This window comes from Genypterus blacodes, unplaced genomic scaffold (assembly GCF_046128005.1).
Source record: "Genypterus blacodes isolate CSIRO-AG114 ecotype Tasmania unplaced genomic scaffold, CSIRO-AGI_Gbla_v1 ptg000111l_1, whole genome shotgun sequence".
In the NCBI taxonomy this organism is placed as follows: Eukaryota; Metazoa; Chordata; class Actinopteri; order Ophidiiformes; family Ophidiidae; genus Genypterus; species Genypterus blacodes.
In genome coordinates, this window is record NW_027466915.1 from 3,003,994 (window position 1) to 3,023,684 (window position 19,691).

The 19,691-nt window shown below is 38.7% G+C and overlaps 1 protein-coding gene across 1 annotated transcript in view; it reads right to left on the reverse strand.

The window, feature by feature from the left end:
• opcml (opioid binding protein/cell adhesion molecule-like) overlaps nt 1-19,691 on the reverse strand; it is a 147,258-nt gene that overhangs the window by 56,471 nt on the left and 71,096 nt on the right. Inside the window, exon 2 of the mRNA XM_076161178.1 lies at nt 18,219-18,454. Coding sequence (XP_076017293.1) covers nt 18,219-18,454 — 236 coding nt within the window. The remainder of the gene's footprint in view (nt 1-18,218; nt 18,455-19,691) is intronic.

Here is a 19,691-nt window from a genome sequence, read left to right on the forward strand (position 1 = left end):
TACCTCAACAGATGTGTACATAGAAAGAACCTTTTCATATTCCATATGTGTCTTGTTGATATGCACCCCTGTCTCATACTTAAAACAACCCTGATTGTAACTACGGAATGGGAGGTAAGATCAAACATATTTGATAAAGATAAGTACATTGTTTAAACAGCATCACTTCTACTAACACAATGTAGTGCCAGCTATAAATTAAATGCAACAATCAATCGGTGATAAAGAATAATAACCAAGTATTGTCACTGGCATCATATTTGAAAGGGATTCAATCCTGACAGTTTTCATTCTTTGACGGTATAATGAGGGCATTTTTATTGTCCACACTGTTTATTCTCTTCGTATTCTTGTCCATCAATCTTTTCCACTTCACATCCTTGTCTGCTGCTTTTCCATGCCTGCAGCTTCATGTTTTCACACAACAGCTTGGTGTCATCCGGTAGCACACTGGGAGAAGCGTAGCTTTCTGAACATTTGAAATAAATTATGCAGCTTGCTAAGGTAGGATGAGGCATGATGTGGTAAGAAAAATCACTGTTTAAACCTTTATGTATCTGAACTACAACCATCTGTGATAATTGGATGACTAAGTTGACAGGTGTGCACAAAATTTTATATGAGCTAACTCATAGCTAAGTGTGTCTATGTCACAAAATGCTGTTTGAGCAGATGGTCCTGTATTTTTGGGGAAGCAACTTTTGTCAGTCAGAATACAAATGTGTTGTTAGTCTGATCGTGATGCTTTTATTACGCAATGCAGGGCCCTAGAATTTCCGCTATGCAGGAATTGCAGATAGAATCGTGATATCCAATCACTAAAGTGGAATTCATTATAACAGGTGGAATTTCTCATAATTCTGAATTTTGGATGAAGTGTATTAAAACTATTCCAAAATAGTGTAGATGTGAATATGTAGTTGTTAAATTGTGTGTTGCAATAAAACCACAAGCAGAGAAAGACTATTTTTAATACGCTCATATGTATATGTGTGTGTAGCGTTCCGTATCGGCAGAAGGAGAAGCCAGGGGTTGAGTGAGATACGTGTGCTGTGTCTTTGACAGCAGAGTCAACAAAGTGAGGGCAGAGCACTAAGCTCTACGAGGAGAGCAACCTTTTTGCGAGCTCTGTCATCACACCATTGACTGGATTCCAAACAGTGCCTGCGATGACACACACGCGATGGCAAACACACTTCTGCAAGTTGTGCTGTGTGAGTCTAACATTCAGTTAGATAAAATAATGATGCTCCCTCTGTTTCACGACCTGCAAACAGGTAGCAGCACCGGTGGTGAGCAAAAGCTTCCTTCTTTAAACTCACTACCTCCCGTGCATGAACAGCACATGGAAGCAAATTCAAGATCTGAAATAGCCGGAGTCCGACAATGAAAAATTGTAATAAAAAAAAATAGGGGAATGAGTCATAGAATTTAAAAAAAGAATCTTACCTAGTATTTTTTATTTTAGATCAGTTATCATCAGGGTTCTAAGCGTTGAACATCATGTTGTTCAATTTGTGTTAATCTGGGTATTGCACCGAAAAGGACACTGACAGAGTCACAGAAGAGGGAAGACCACTTTTATTTATCTTCCATTAGGCTTTAAAAGATTATCAGTGTATTCCCAACATGTATACAAAGTATCACGTTTTGTCTTTTACAATGGATTAATTTTGGATTCATTGATGAGTTGTCAAAAATATGTGCTCTTCTTGTTACAACCTATAAAGGTCACATTAATGATTTTCCATGTAATCCTACAGTACAAAACTGAAAACACACACTTCTCAGAAAGTAACTGGAGCTTTACTCTTTGCATGACACGAGTACAACTAAGGGCACCAAAACTGGAGCAATCAATGGTCTGGGAAAAATCATAGGATGTGACTTTCATACTCTGAGCTGTCATGAGCTGTAAGAGAGGCTTACTGTCCAAGGAGTACAACCATAAACGTACAAAGGCTTCAATTTAAAAAAATTATTCTTTTAAAATAAGGATTGCAAATGGCAGGGTTAAGCCCTGGAGAAAATAATATTATATTAGCTGAGAAGGTTTTTCAAGGAGGCAAGAACAGACATCATGCAGTGATAGAGGCTGACATGAGGTCTGAGTTTTTGATGTGATTATATGTGACTATTTTGTTGCTGACCTGAGTATGAAGGTCACTCGCAGAGGGAGGGAGGGAGTCACAAGACTGGTTGGAGTGATGACCACTCCACTGCATTTATAGGATAGTTGTAATTCAAACAGACATTGGAAATCCTTAATGGAATTCATCCAAGCAATGATGGTGGCTCAGGTGGCCATACTGTTAAACATCGTGAGTGGACGTTCTGCCCTTTTCTATATTCTAGTGACATGCCAGTGAAATACAGGATAGATAGGAGAAAGGAAGGAAGGCGCGCTGAATAATTTCATTTAAGACAGGCCTCTATTTCCTCCGGTGTGTCATTCAAAATCTATTCAACCTAAACCTAAACCTAAAGCCTGACCTAAATGGAAACCTAAAGACCTCAATATACCTCAGTTTAGATCTCCTATTTGTGTCATCTTGGATACAAATCTGAAAATAGTGTATGGTTTTTGCATGCTTTTGTCCAAGTAATACAAATCACGCTTTTAGCTTTTCTACAAAGTATTTTGTAAAAGATAGCATAGCAGTTCCAACCATTTTCTAATCTTTCAGGCAGCCATTGAAGTAAGGTCTGATCTATAGTAACTCAACCACTTCCAAACCTTTAATGTCTTTGGTATTATTTCTTCTTGAAAAATGCAAGATTCATTTATATTAAATGGACACAGTAAAATGTCAGCCTAGCTGAGGCAGCTCCCCATGTGACACCTTAGAACAAGTGGCGAAGATGAGTTGGCTTTACAAATTAGAATGTATGTCCATTGACTATCCCATTGGGTATCCCATAATAAAACCCTGCACTGCCCTTTATTTAATTTCTTTTAGGGCAGTGAGGAGTATGGCTGCAAGATTTATAAAAGAGCTGCAACCGCATATTACAAACTAACAACAGTAAGAAGTATAACCAGAAATTGTAATTGCTGACTTAAAACTTAAGTCAAGACATTGCGCTTGATTGTGGTCCCTTTAAATTTTTCACTTTAAGTGGCAGAAACTTATGACACCATACTCTAGTCACATATCTGCTGAAGGAACACGTCAAGAAGATCAGATAAGGCCTGTATTGTGCTTGACACTTACACATACACATACATGTGATGGCTGCCATATGTATCCAGCATTTAAAGCTATGTTTGTGCACCTGCCACCTGAAACAAAAAAACGTGAAATATCTACACCATTATACCTGAAGTGATGCCAACTTTTGTCAAGTGATGTCAGCATTGCAGCAACAGAGACAACCAGAAAAATGGTAAAAACAAGAGAGATGTGCTCTATTACAACAGCCTTGTTTAATGCCGGGCTCTCTAGCTGGGTCCCCGGTGAGTCCCATCATGTAATTAACTTAAGTGTTTACCTGGTATCCCAGCTTCATGTGAGCAACATGGAATACCTCGTGAAAGTAATTAATTTACCCTGCAGGATAGAAAAACCTGCTGGACTGGGTCTCACTGAGGACTGTGTCAGAGACTGTGAGAATAATGGCATCACATACGATCTCTTTGTGGCCACTGCTCTTGGGTATTCATTGAGTAAAATGTTGTTGATTGAAACTTTTCAAATCTTTGTTTATACTTCTGAGGAAAATCTGAGGCATTTTCTGAAGGCTTTCCTGTTTCTAAGTTGAAGACAATAAATGATTTGCTTTGTTTAGTGTCAATGCAAATACTAGTAATAGTTAAGCTGTTACAAAGGCAGCTAATGGTTCTCTTCTTTGCAGTTAGTATGCATAATAGATATTGAATTACATGACATTACATTGCATTACATTAACTAAATCAGCTTCACACCTCAAAAGCAGAAGGGAATCTCCTCTGCTTTGAGTCTATCTTTGATACTATCTCAAACAGGGATCATGTATAAAACTTAAGACTGTCTATGGCATTGTTCAGTTACAATGGTGAAAAATAAAATATTCAATATAATTGTAAGGATGCTTAAATGAATGCAAAATTAGTCCTCCGCATTGTTTATACTGCTCCACTCAGGCTGCAGGATAGAATCTAAAAACGGCTCAAAATTAATAGAACATGAACATGAAGTTGTGTGAAATATAAAATATCAAAGATAATATCTGAATGAAAGACAGTCTTACATCTCCATGTGTGTTCATCATGTGAACATGGTCATTGTCTGAAACGGGAAAATGAAAGCAGTGCAATACAGGGCAAATAGTCATAGAGCTCAGTAGGTGAGAAATTGAAAGTGAAATCCCCCATAGCCTCAGGAAAGAGCGAGCACTTTTTAATGTGTTACACAAGCAAAGCTTATAGAGGGCTTACTCTCCAATTTCAGTTATCCTAATGTTGTGGAATATTTCAAATGCCCCATTACTTGTATTCTGCAAAAACGAGAGCAGCTTCACTCTACTCTATAATGAGCCCTGAAGCTTATTAGACCAGTGTGCCTTGAATTGAAAGGACCAATGCATCCTCTTTTCCCTGTTTTTATGGCAGGGAAGGCTCGGGCCCTAATCGGAAAAACACAGAGCCACATCATTACACTTGACGAAACTAAAGAGGATAATCCTGTAGTATGTTAAGGCTACTTTATAATTGAATTGAATGACTCCATTATAGTGTAGTGACATTCCGTTCTAGAGATGCCATATGCTATCAAAGTGTCTCCTAGGTGGACAACCTGGAATGGACACATAAATCAAAAGGCTCCCCACTAGAACTATATGTGAAGTGTCGCCCATGCACAGGCTCCCCATGGGCCCGGTCTACGTCGGCATCATGTATTGGTACTGCTGAGGAGGCTACCCAGATTATCAAAGTACCTATTCAAAGCCTCTTTCATCTTAACTTACCCTGGAAGTCATGTACTCATCTTGTAATATTCCATGACTGCTGATGCCTCAGATAAATTATACATGCCAACAGGCGTATAGAATAGAGCGCAAGCAATTGTGGTTTATGGAAAAACTGTTTTTGCTTTATCTAAAGACACTACCAAGTTGGGTGTCCAAAAACTAAAACACCATTAGAATTGATCTAAATGGGGTTGGCTGTACTTTAACTGATGAGTTCCTCACAGTAGCAACCTTGTTTCTTAAGCGCTTTATCCAGCAATAAAAACACTTTCTCCAGTGAATACAGATAACTGTTAGTGTATTGAAGGCCTCAGTAGGCTACATAAGGACTAGGTTGTGCCGATCATATGAGAGAACATACACCATATTTTTGTATCTGTTTACGGTTTGTATCTTCAGGACAAACATTCAAAACAGGCATTTATTTTGGCCTTAGGCATTTGTTTTGACCTTGGGACTCACTTTGACAAAACTGCAGCTGTAGTATCAACTGTGCACAACAAATATGACAAATGTGTAATAAAGAACATGGCATCTTTGGCTTCAGAACTTCTTAAAAACAATATTAATAATGAATAGGTTTCCCAATTAGGATGCGACATAGAGAAGATTTCTGTTACGTTCAATTTGTAGAAGAATTACAGTATGTTCCTGCTAGTTGAATTTCACAGTTAAAAGACCTAAGCTTTCTTTGAAAATGATCATTAGTGCTGTCATATATCCTTTGTTCCACAATTCACTGTCGATTCACTCTTTCGGAGACTTTGTCACTACAGACTTGCCGACGAGACCCAAATGCTGATTAATTAAATAATACACGTCAATTTTATGTTAATGTTTCAGTAACCAAAGCTGACAAAACACTAGCAAAGAAAGAGAGTACAAGAGCGTAAAACAGTCGGAACTGACTGCTGTCAAACCTGTGATAGATAAGGTTGTTTTTTTTTACTGAAAGAGTAAAATGGAATGATTTTCCTGCTGCTCTGTTAGTGGAATTTCCCCCAGGGTAATAAGAAAGAGGAGTGTAGAGGGATCTTACAGGGATACCCACAGGCGAATATGCCAAGAAGTGCAGATTTGTAGAGCCGGATACAAAGGACGCCTCCCCAGTGTGACTCAGTATGGTACATGCAAAGCTGCCTTCACTGGCCTTCAGACTTTTGGGCATTGTCACCAGTTCTTAAAAGTCAATCCTGTAATAGCATTTTCTATAACAGTAGTGGTTGACTCTGCTAAGGCTGATGACACACTTTACCCTACAGCTACACCATCAAAGGATTCTGAACCCAACAAAGTATTTGAAAGGGTCTAACTTTCACACACCAAAGTGATTCTTCCCTCTAAGCGGTTCTAAACTAGAGACCTCATGCACCTCTGGTACTGTTGGGAATGACTGCTTGGCAGGAGCCCAAGTCTTTTCTGCCTTCACTTAGAAATGTGTTAAACAAGAGTTCAAGGATCATACAGGACATTGGCATCTTTTTTTGTATATAGACATGAATAATTTGTCTAAGACTATCAGCTCTGTGATATGCCCATCCCGTTTTCTCCACGAATGTGGAAAATTCCTTAACCAAGTATGCTTAGGTCACCTTGTCTGTTTGCTTGTTAGCAGGATGACTGACAAAGTTATTAACCAATTTTGACAAAAAGTACAGTAGTGGAATGTTGGGGCATAGCGGAGGAGATAAGGCATTAAATTATATGCTTATGTTGTTCATTATCTCTCTAATTACTAAAATAGTTGCACTTATGAATTCAATTTTTCATTCCAGATTTCTAACTAGTGTTTGCAAAATGTTTTAGGCCGTGTGCATCCATTATCTGGTTATGCCTACTCAGTGTGGGCAAATGTAGGTTGAGACAGGTAAACATTTAATGCTGATGATAGTATTTATAGAATTTCATGATCCAGAGGTTTTACATTTTTAACCAATATTCAGCAAGAATCTTTGGGAGCGTAAAATGAATACATAGATAAACTAAAATACCAAGAGATTCCATGGAGAAAAGTAAAGAAAAATATACAATTTTCAAAAGTGCCTTATGGAGACAGAAGACATGGAGAAACTCTGGGTAAAATCTGTAGTCGAAAAAAAATGAAAGTAAAACCTCAGCACAGGCAGGTTCAGAGAGAGATTCTCTCGCCTCGAGCAGGCAGGTTTGTCCGGTAGGAGCCATAGGTGAGGAGGAGGCATCCTTCAGCCAACTGGCATGTGTCGTGCTGGGTGGGAACTTTTCCAGTTAACTAGAACTGACAGTAGTGTCAGCTATATGTTGCCCAAAGTAGTAACCCAACTATAATCGAAAAGAGGATGTCAACTAATGTTACAACTGAGGTGCAGGCTTGGGGAGTAACGGAATACATGTATGACATTACGTAATTAGGATACAAACAAAAAAAGTAACCGAAGAAAAAGATGTAATCAGATTTGAGATAGATTTAGTAGAAATGGGGATATCTTGCAGGATTACACTGTAAAATGAACAATGTATTTTTCTAAAAACACACACACGCTCTCACAACTCTTTCTCTGGAGTGAGCCACGCTGTGTCTGTAAAAGCAGAAAAGGGGAACGACATCACAGCACAGTGCAATTTATGCCCTCCAGCAGTGAAAATGCTGTCAGCAGCCAAGGACTCCACATCTAATCTAAACAAACTTTACAGGCAAGACTCACCACGAACTACACCTGCACCAAATCCAAAGTTAACTCGTTACCTTGCTCGTGTTTGCAGGTTATAGCTCAATGCAGCAGAATTTGTGTGGTGAGCTAAAACGAGCGTTTAATCCTTTGATGCCCCAGGTTTGCAGAGTTGGTCTCTGTTGTGTGTGTGTGTGTGTGTGTGTGTGTGTGTGTGTGTGTGTGTGTGTGTGTGTGCGTGTTTGTGTGTGTGTGTGTGCGCGTGTGTGTGCGTGTGTGCATGTGTGAGAGAGAGAGAGAGAGAGAGGGAGAGAGAGAGAGAGAGAGAGAGTGTGATTAAACCTAAGTAAAAATCATATTGATATTTCTTTTCCAAGATTTTTCAAACGTAGTGGGAATAAATCTGTTACAGTAACAATAATTTTGGGTATAATAAATAATTATACCCAAAACCATTTTAAATGTAACCCTCCCTGCCTGCAGAGCAGAAGAGGTGATTTCCATGGTGACCGTCACTTACAACAACTTACCTAAACTAACTCTCATACGCATAAATACCCACATACATTTAGAACTATAAGGAAGTGCAAAATCTTCCATAACATGAATATGAATTGCAATATTCGGAGCAAGGAAAACCTGGCTAGTTAGTGGTCAGAAATGGACAAACAGCCTTTTCTGCATAGCTTAGATGCTGCAGAGATATCTTGGGGAGTGTGTACCACCCATGTGATAGCAGATGAGAGGGGAGGAAGGAGGAAAATAATGTGAAAGCACATTCCAAGAAGGACTTAATGAGCACATTGTGTACACAGCCATATTTAAATCAGACTAATCTTCCCAGTTCTTTCCCATTATGCCATATGGTATTCCATTCACAAAGAAGAAGAATTCTGAAATAAGAATGTGCATAAAAGCCCACAAATTTATTTAGCTAATTCATATTTTACTAAATAGACAGAATATATCTATACCACACTTCAGGGGCTCACTTTACTGTAATATTTGATAATTGGTTTGTGTTTGTGTGCATGGTTTGTAATTTGTGGCCACTTCGTTACCTTAAGAGTTTGTTCTCCATGTAAATAAGCATTGTTAACAGAATAGTGTGTATGCTTGTGATTTCTTTGGCTTAAATAATTGTGATGTCCTTTCTGTTTTATGGACTGACTTTGGAATTGGCACCTGGACTCAACTGATGTATAATCTTCTCCTGAGCTTATTCTGGCAGATCGGCATCACAAGCTTTACACTGAGTCACTTTCTTACAACCAGCGGCTTTTGAGTATGGTGCACCCTGCCAACTGTTCAACGCTTCTTTTAAAAGTGATTTTAGAAGTCCCTGTGCTGTAACTTTTGACCATGAAAAATAAGTTCCATTTTGTGCTTCTGTATCACTTTTTTGGGAAAAATCAAATATTTCCTCTTGTTCTAGCCATGTATCTAAGCAACACCAACCACCTGTGACAAAATCTCTCACTGCTGTACAACAAATCTGAAGGGCAAAAAAAGGTGATTTCACAAGAACATTGGGACGTCTCTGACCGTGCTGACTTTACAGATTCAGTTAGTGGCAATGATATTTTTCAATTAAATCTATGACGTGTTTGACTTCAGCTTTGACTTTGATACAATCTCAACTTGCCCCCTTTCCAGATACACCACAGACATTTTTGATGATTTGTGCGATGTGTCCCGAATGTCTGACCTACAGTGTCTCTGATTGGACAATTGGACTATGCAATGCTGTTTGTTGTCGGAAAGCTTCAGAGCTCTTGAATTTGTTGCTGCATATCTATAATTCTCTGAAAAAAAGTAATAAAAAAAAAGAAAAAGGAATAACTTTGCCCTGTCAAGAAGTTGGTTATTTGTAAATGTTCTGGTGATTTGCTGTGCTGGAGAAAGTTTATTCCAGCTTTATGCCTGTGTCTTCAACTTTAAGCACTCAAAACCCTTAGTGTTGTTCATATTCAGTATAAACATATGATAAAAAAACAAGCATATTTATCCATATAAATAAAGCATTTTCATTTCTACTGAGGCGTTTCAATATTTTTGAGGCGTTTTGGAGTTTGTCTCACACTAATCATCCAGAATAGAACTGTGTTGACACAAATGGGGTATGTGTTGTGGACATGTTGCTGACATGACACTGAGAGGCCGAGGTGGTGCAGACTTCGCGTAAAGGCCATTGTCCAGCAGACGCATCATCATCTTCCATTCTGTAGTTAGGAGTGCGTGTGTCAGATGTACTCAGCCGCGATGTGTCCTTGGTGTGCAGACGCGATGTGGGAGCCAGACCACATTTTCCGCCAAGCTGTTCTTTCCCACTTCTGCAACCTAGTTTATTATCTGCCTTCAAAGCCTGGTGATGATTAATGAAAATAAATAAATAAAACTCTTTAGTTTGTTCCTGAGTTCCATTTGCTGATTAAATCCATTGCATACACATGGAGGATGCTAATTAAATCTTTAAAATAGAAAAACACATTCTACCTTAATATAGTACATGGTTTATGCTTTACTAGAGTAAATAGACAAAACCAAAGCAAGACAATAGCAAAGACTGGCATGATGCTGCTGTGCTGCATCTGTGGAGGTCTTGTGATGTATTCTGCCTTTTTTAAGATTTTTCTCTTCATCGTCCTCTTCGCATTTTACAGAAAACATTTATTCCGTCTGAACTTCTAGATGTGGAAGTGCCACCTTGGAGGTATCCGGCCTTTTGAATGACTCGTGTGATCTTGTTAGTGGTTAGAGGTGTTACTAATCAACAGATTATAATAATGATCACACCATGAAGAATTTGTCCTTTATAACTCTCTAGTTAAAAACTAAACTATACTTCAGCTGACTGATTATTGATGATCATGCTGGTCCCACAACTGACTAAGGAAATTTCATGTCAAGGAAATATATTGCTTTGTTCTATATTGACCAAGTAGAAGGAAGTGATTAAGCCAGGCATTGTTCAATGTTTGAATCATCTAATAATAAATTAAATATGGGTGAATGCTTTGAGTTTGCCATTCGAATGAGGCCAGTGGCGGTGAAAGCTATTGTTGCGATTGTTAGTTGACATGCCAATGCATGTCAACTAACAATCGCAACAATAGCAAGAGATTAATAAATGAAATAGCTTATTTTGTGAGCAGGTGTGTCGATGTTGGAGGAGGGAACAGCTGCTGATCAACCAATCTTGTTGGTGCAAATGACTTGGACCTCAGCTGTGCTTGAATTTCAAAAGCGTACTAAATACTCATACCTGGGTGTGTATATTATTTTTTATTTTAGTTCCTTTCCATCTGTGACTGTAGTGCCACTCCCCACCCTGTGTAAACTGGGTAGAAAGGAACATAAATGCTCAGCCAACCCACAATGTGTATGTTAAGGTCAAATGTTATCCGTTTAAATGGAATTTCTTTGAACTGCACTTAATTTACACTCCACATCCTACAAATTGAATTGAATTGAATTGCTCTCTCTTATGATGTGTCGCCAGCTTAATTGAAATTCAATTAAATTCTCATCAAGTCTGGTGGTTTGACGATTCAGGTGGTTATTGGTTTTCTTTGTCCATTACCACTTCATTGTGGCATCGTAGCAGAAAATGTCTTGAGGGAATGTTGTATCCTCTGTATGCTCAACATTTTTCGTGGAATATGAACAGCATAACAACAATTTATCTGAGTGATGCAAGTTGAATATTCAACAGCTGTTTGAAACTGTTTTATAAAGGGGGTTTGTGTGCCTGAATAATGATTTACGTATTAGTGTTTTACTGGCACACTGTCTGCCGAAACCATCACATCATGGTCGCATGTTTCCTTGAAGTCAAATTCTGACCTTCTGCCAATAAGCATGTATTAGCCGCTTTACTTATTTACTACTACTAATGACTGTGGGCCAATTTGGGCTCTTGAGATGTCCAGTTCTAAGTGCTTCTTGATCAGATGCGAGGAAAAGATCAGTTTTGGGTCACTTATACTTGGTGGAAACAGTGGTCCATTCACAAAAACATGAGCCTGGAGTCACGTTGCACATTAATCAGTAATACCTCACTTCAACTTCATAACACAATCAGGATAAAGGTTTCATCACCACGAGCACATTCATCAATAAAGATTATTTTGTCACCAGTTTTAATGAGGTCTTCTTTTAAAATATATGTCATCTGAGGAAACAGCAGAGGGCTTGTCTGTCAATTATCTATCATGGCCGAAGCCCCGTAGGTGGTTACAGTCATATATGTGAAGCACGTATAGAATCACTCCACCAGAACAATTCATTCAGCCTGTATATTCACCTGGATGTGGGATGAGTTTCAGACCAATTATTTTGTTGTGGCAAAGTGTATGTATGTGTTAAGTTTCTATACATTTTGTGTAGATATGGGTAAAATAACCCGCAGTTTACTGGTTTCGACTGACTTGGTGTTCAATTACTTCTTAAGACCATTGTTAATGCAGAGAGCAACTTCAAGTGGAAATAAATAGATGTTTAAGCTTCTCAACCTCACTTGTTTTTGAGGGCAGAGAGCTCTGGAGTTGTTTTTTGGGGATTTTAGTTTCACTTGCACATATTCACTTTGTCTATCCGTACCTCTTTGGTTATATTCGTAGTTAAAACTTTTTCGATTCAATTATTTTAATAAAGCATTAATTGATCCACATTTTTCTTTCAGTTTCAGCCTGGTACCTTATCTCTTGTTTCCACATTTGACACACCTGAAACAAAGACATTTCACCTCAAATTAGCTGTTCGTAAATGGTCACTCACACATATGAGACACTTCGGCAACCCGTAGCTACAAACTCGCAGAATAAATAATCCAACAAGAAAATACAATTACTGCAACCAGCAACTAGGTAATAAATCAGCCGGTGTCCAGGGCTGTTTTTCTCAAGAACTAATTTTAGCTGTCTGCACTGACCGATAATGAGTGATGGGTCAAAATCAAGATTGACAAGAGTTTCCCCACTGCGGCTATTCCTGAGCCATTATATATATATATATGTGTGTAGCTGTTGTCCTTGAAACTAGGTTTTTCTCAAAAGGTATCATTGCCTGTGCTTTTTTTATAGCAACTCAATTAAGTCACTAAAATAGCATGTTCAGTTGCCATACATCAGGGCTGGGGAACCTTTTTCCTACCACGGGCAATTTTGATGTTGCCATCAGCCCTCAGGGGCCATACTAAGTTATTGAACACTTTTTTGGGGGGGGGGGGTTTGCGCTGCGATTTGCCGTTCAGACTCGAGGGCTGGATCAAATGGATCGGCTGGCGGGCTGGATCAAAAGGCCCACCCCTGCCATACATGGACTGCACCTTCGCTAAATGAACAAAGGATGTACCAAGATAGTTGACGTTCAATTCTATTAGAACAGTGAGAGACATAGCCATATTGATGACTACACAGCCGAAATTGCATTTGTTTCCACTGAGTTAATGATCAAGCGTCTAACAGCAGCTCAGTGTTGATACCAGACTTGCTCTGATGAAATTTCCCCTCTAGAACACAGCCTGTAGAAGATAATGACTTTTCTCTTGTGCTCACAAGCACCAAATTAAATGTGCCTACAATTCGTAATCTCACTTACCTCAGTAAGTGCGGCCTCAACCAGACAGAGCCCTCACATTTTTAAAGAATATACTTAATGCATTTCATTTAGGGATGTATGCGGCTGTTACCTAACGTCTCTTCTAGCCTCTCAAAAGTGGCATCCTCTACACACTAATTATCTCCTCACACTTCTTACTGAAAGTCCTGATGTCGCATTAACCAATTTATTCATTGCCATACACGCATTGCAGTTTTTGTCACACCAAACACATCACAGAAACCCTTTCACAAAACAGCTTTTGTATATCAAAGCAGTGATTCCCCACATGGGATTTATTGCTTTAATGAAACACTTACAAAAATTAAAAAGTTAAAGTTCTATACATGGTATATATTGTTTTTAGATGTCTCGGTTAGCTTTTAATTAAGATTCCAACGTTTAGTGTATTCATTTATTTTATCAATTTCATTTCAAGGAGTCTCTCTCTTAAAAATCATTATTATCAAATGTGTTTTACAAATATTTTCATTACCATACTTTATGCGTACAGGAGAACAGATCTAATAGCTGCCTGTACTTACCACAATGTGTTGCTTGTTTATAAATGATGTAGGTCTTAAAAATTACAACAAATGCAATTATATTCGATTTAGCGATTTAATTACAGCCCTTATTTCCTTTTAGGTTCTTGCACTTCCATTCTATCCACAGAAAAGGTTGCAATAGGTGCTCTGGGTGGTAGTCAGGTAAACTGCATGGTTGACCAGTCCATTACATAAGCTAACATACAGATAACTAGAGTAACTACCTATAGAAATGAACAGGCCTGAGTGACTCATGCTGTGACTCTAACTGTTCCTAACTGACTATTCACCAAAACAATAATGACTAATCAATATGTAATGGGTACTGACTTGTTAAAGGTCAAATATGTTTACAGATTGAAAGACAGATTTAACTATAAAGCGACATCTATTTAAATAGGTTTCCTGGGTTAATCGCGCACACTCCATTACAATTGCACCTCTCAACTTTAGATTTGAAAAACACAAGAGCTTGCACAGGAGCAAAAGCCAAAGCGTTGGCTGACACATCCGCAATGACACAAATATTTTGCTGGAGATTGAGGGCACATTAATTTATCCACACTCAATGCTCCATCAGTCTGTACGGCCATGGAAAACATTGTTGCGGTTGCTTTATTAAGGCCTGCAGTTCCCTGGATTTGGACAAATCACCCAGGAGAAGCTGCTCCTGAAACAACTGATTGATCGATCAGGGTTGTAAGCATGACACCTGCACTGCCTGAGGGTTAAATACTTTGCCACTTTAACGTTTTGAAGAGTGCCTGCCTGGAGGAGTAGCCAGCAGAAGCCTTAGAATGAAAGGTGATATATATGGGGTAATTATGCAAAATGTTTTGGGGCTTTTTCCCAGACAGATTATCCTATGTATGTATATTAGGTCTGAAGGAAAATGTATACATGGCAACCTGCATCTCCATGTTTCATCCCTCCTGCTATCGATCTGCCCATTATCATTTCTGGAGTCCAGCTGACGCACATTTCACCCTGTATGGCTGGTTAACATGGAAAATGTGCGTTAAACTTATTTCTCATGATTGTTCTGTAACTTGTGTTGATTTTTTATTCGACTCCTGAGTGAAAAGTGATTGTAATTTGAGTCCGTCATAAGCAGATTGATTGCGAACACGAGTTCATCTTATCCATTTTCCGCAGTCAAGTTTTTAATGTTACTTAGAGCAAATACTCTCCACGTACAGATTCAGTCTCAATTTGCACGCCAAGCACACAAACTACTAAACGACTACTTAATGTTGTCATTTACGTTATATCATCACTCAATATTTTTGTCTTTACTGTAATTTCATATGACTATAAGCCTGCCCATTAAACGTAATACCTCACCACAATTTCTAAAAGACTCCTGCAAATGATGCTGTCTGGGATATTACTAAAGCCCCCATAGAAGGCTGAAAACAAGCTGAGGTAAATTGACCACTGCAGGCAAAATGCTGGGTTCTCCTCCCAGTATTAGTCTCATAAACATCACTCTATAACAAAAGGAAAGAAAGAGCAGAGAGTGCTTGAAAGGAAAACTGTGTGTGCTTGCCCCAGAAGGCTGACAAAAGAGGCAGACACACATTCAGTTGTTCCAGACCGGCTGAGGTGGGAAAAGACAGGGGTCCATATTAAATGGCAATCAAAATTAATGTGTTGACATCTTGAGGTATTTCAACAAGTTGGCAATAATTGCCACGATAACAAGGTTTGTTTCTGATCTGGAGGAAGGCTCTGAAGGAACCTCTAGCTGGGAAGATGTACAAACTGTATACTTTATAGATGTACACTGTGAATAATTGAGGGTATTAACGCTGTATGTATGCATTCCGCATCCCTATAGAACTTAAACAAAAAATAGAAGATCTTGTGAAATTACAGTTGCTCTTGGAACTTTCCTAAGACAAGATGTAATTAAAGTGAAGGCCACGATGAATCAGGGTCAGATGACGAGAGTGAATCACTGATCCTACTTGATTGTTGAAGAAGCTGAACAACTCAAAGTGAGGATGATAGTCTAACAACCACTTCGTGTTGATTTAAAGTACTTGACTCTTCATCTGCCACTTCCAGTCCTTGAAGTGTAACATATGTAATGCATTACAAAGCACTCCTAGATATTATTCTTTCTTCTACTGTGGCTTAACTGCAGTCAGTTCACTCCTTCCGTGCAGTCACCATGGAAGCAGATGCCCTATATTCCTGAGGGTATCAGCTGACAAGGTCACTGGGCTGATTGATGTTGGCCTCCAGAGTCCTTCCCTATGTACAGGTTCAACACCAATCTCCATTTCTGAGGTGCTACAGAGGAGAGTGCCTGTAGGGACGACAGGCACCACTAACATCCCCATGGACTCCCTGATCTTTCATTGCCATAAAGGTGGCAGTACATACTGTATTCATTCATTTGTAACTCCAGGGTGTTCAAGTGTGACATAAATCTGTGGCCCTTTTCATGAAACGAGTGAAATTGTCACAAGTTTAAGAATAGGCAATACGTACTGTACAAGTACAGTTAACACTCTATTTATCATAATGTGCACGGGTGTCTGTGAGTAATTAGGCCAAAGTAGTATAAAACTAGTGCTGGTTTGGAAGAAATATTAGGCCATGTTATTTCACAGCATGTCTGTCTCTCTCCCCAAATAAACAGAAGCGTTGCCTACATAAATATTATAAAGTCTGCTTCACTACTGCCATGGCTATTTTCATTATGCAATGCAGACACGCTGTAATATAGAAAGGCCATAGAGAAATATGACAACAAGATATAAGAAAATTAGGATTCATTTTTATTACCTGGCATCGCAATATTCACCCAGGCTTTCCACTCACTTTGCTATATTATGTCAGGACAAGACATGCATGAGAACTCATCGGGACATGTGTCTTCACTTGTGCCTCGTGAAAATATTGTCTCTGCTCAAGGACAGAACTGTCTCAATCCGATGTGAAGGTCATCATAACTGACTGAAGTCATTTTGAATTTGTCACCTAAAACAAATATACATGTTTTTTTAATGTCTTAATTCAAACATGCGGAATTTTGGATGTCAAGTTAGTTGGTCAAGTGAGTTTTCTATGGCTGCAAAGAATGACCTAAAGAATGCTAAATATCTTTTTTATTATTGACCAAAAGCAACTGGAAATTGAGGCATCAATTCAAGTAGAAATGATGTTGATATTGTCACCATGACCAGACATGTCCTTGAGAGTTGCGGTAAGAGCTTAATTGTGTTTGGCAACCTTCTTACCAACGCTATTGCTCTTAGTGTGTGCATGTTCACAATGGCTTTTGGAGAAGATACATTCTGAGTTTCCTTGGTGTGAACAACAGTATCGACAGACTATTGGTAGTGTTTTGCTGCTGTTTTAAAGGTTAGCCTTGTCAGATTGATGGACCTTGTGGATAGTTTTTTTGGCCCTTTTTCAGGCGGTATGCTTTTATTTTGACATGACAATAGAGAGACACAGCAAACATGGAGAAAGAGAGAGGAACCACATATGACAAAGTTTCTCAATTGTAATGAAAGTTGATGATCTTGTTTTTACGTAGTGACCTTTCAACTACAAATGCCCCCTTGTGGCTTTTTTCAGGGTGATTACAGCAAGACAGGAAAAGGACACAAAATCCATCGGAAAATATAAACAGAGAGACTTTCTTGTCCGTCTAAGAATATCCTTGTCTGTTGTTTGATTAAAACCACGGCCTGGTGATTCTCTGCATCAACTCGGGCTTAATGACATATCATCATGAATTATTCAGCGAGGAAAAACCCTCAGTGTTAATTATAATTTCAAAAAGTCAACATCATTAAGTTGGTCAAGTTTGTAAAGGTCATCAACTATTTTTAGAAGATGTGCAGACTAATCACGATATGTTTCAACAGAGAAATCAGAATTCATTTGCAAATACAATTTTGCCATTTTCTAAATACATTTCAAGTTCAGTGCTGAATATTAATCACAAATGTACTTATATGGTATTTTTTAAGCAAGTCTACATGTGACCTCATGTCACAATCAGGGCAGTGGTATTAATTATTTGGGAATCTAACTATGGAAGGAATTGATTTCATCATAAAAGATAACAAAGGCCTGGATGCTGACAGTTGATTTAGTAGGACTGAAATTTTTGAAATCGAAAGTAAGCCATGACATTTTTCAGCTCTCTGTGTCTCAAAATCAATATCTATCACCAATTTCAGATTGAATCTCGGTTTCATCACCGGGTCTAAAGTTTGCCAAATTCAAAGCAATTATACCATTGAAGCCGAAAAAAGTTAAGGCTCACATTGTCAGGTCAGCACATAACAACTTCATTTTCTGACGCAACTGAAATAAAACATCTTACATTGGAAAATTATGGCTCTCGGCAAACCAACACACAGCACTGATCTAGTTGGACACCGTTACTGACAGAGGGCGGCAGGATATGATTATGTTTTGGTTGTTGGCAGAGGTGACGGTGCTTTACCTTGGACGATGAGATGGACTTTTGTTGATTTTGGTTTCTTGTTTGTAAGTATTGAGCAGACATAGGGCCCCTCATCGTGGACATCAACATTTTGGATCTTGATGCTGTATTCTGTCACTGCTGTGTTTTCCATCAGGATAACACGGGGGTCCAGGGACCATTTCTCACTTCCAGCAAACAGAATGGTGGTGCGATTGAGCCACGCCACTCGCGATACTTTGCTGTCCACATTGCATCTATTAGGAAGAAGCACAGAAAATAGAAAAACAGATTAGAGATTGAGGTTAACAATGAAATCATTTCTGTGCTTGACTGACTCCAAATGTCACTGAAAGACTGTTTAGGAATTGTTCATTTTGACATGTTTACATGCTCTCCAGATGGTATATTTGATCTTTTCCATGTGATGTCAAAGTTCATGTGACATCTTATTTACACACGGGTAGTGGAAGCTTTTCTCCTGTTCTTTAATGGTTGCAGCTGTATAAATCACAGTAGAACTAACAGGCATATTTAATGTAACATTTTGTATTGCCTCCATTCTTCAATTTTGCAGGCTTTTTAAGCACACACACAGTTCAGGTAATTCGTTTGAAATGTCACTAATGTGGATCAGCAGCTGCACGCTTTACAGATGCCACGATGCGTGTGAAAGGCAGCAGAACACGTCAAAAATCTCTACACAGTCTACACGTCTACTTTGTTGAGCAAATATTAATCAAACATTTGCTCTGCACATTACCACAAACAAACTAATCAATTTGGGCTATTCTAGGTCAGTCTGGCAATGTCTAAACCCAGAATCACAGCTGTGAATAGATTAAAAACAAAAACGAACTGCATTTATAGTCACGTGGTTCCATGTAACACAGGATCATATTGATTTGTGAAACGCCTCCAATCTAATTCATGAGTGGGAGAGGGAAGAGCAAGAAAAGACGTGTGAAAGTATAGCATTTCTAAATGCAATATTGCTTCTATTGAGTCTTCACAATTAAAGACATTTGAGTTGTCTGATCTCTGCCTTCCTCTCTTTCATTCTCTCTCTCTTATATGATCAAACTGTCTTCAATGAGTGCTACAGAGTTAACACCTGCTTCCCCCAGGTGTTAAAATCAGATGCAATTTCCTCTCCTGCAGTAATGATAAATAGGTTCTACTAGGCATTTGAATTCATCTCCAATATCTCCTCCCATATGTGTCTTGTCATACTGTACAAAATGCCCAAACAATTGCCCAAAACCTTAGTGCAACCCTTCAGTAAACCAAAGAAGCACTTTTTCACTTATTTGCATGTAAAAATGTGGCCTATAGTGTCAAAAATGAATAGGAAGGACCATGTGACCCAGTGACTGTCTTTAACCTAGAACAGCATCAGTAAGGCTTGCTAGTGTTAACTTCAGAAAGTATAATAAAATGATTACATGACAGTAAGAAAGTAAGAAAATGTAAAAGAAGGAAACTCTAAGCCAG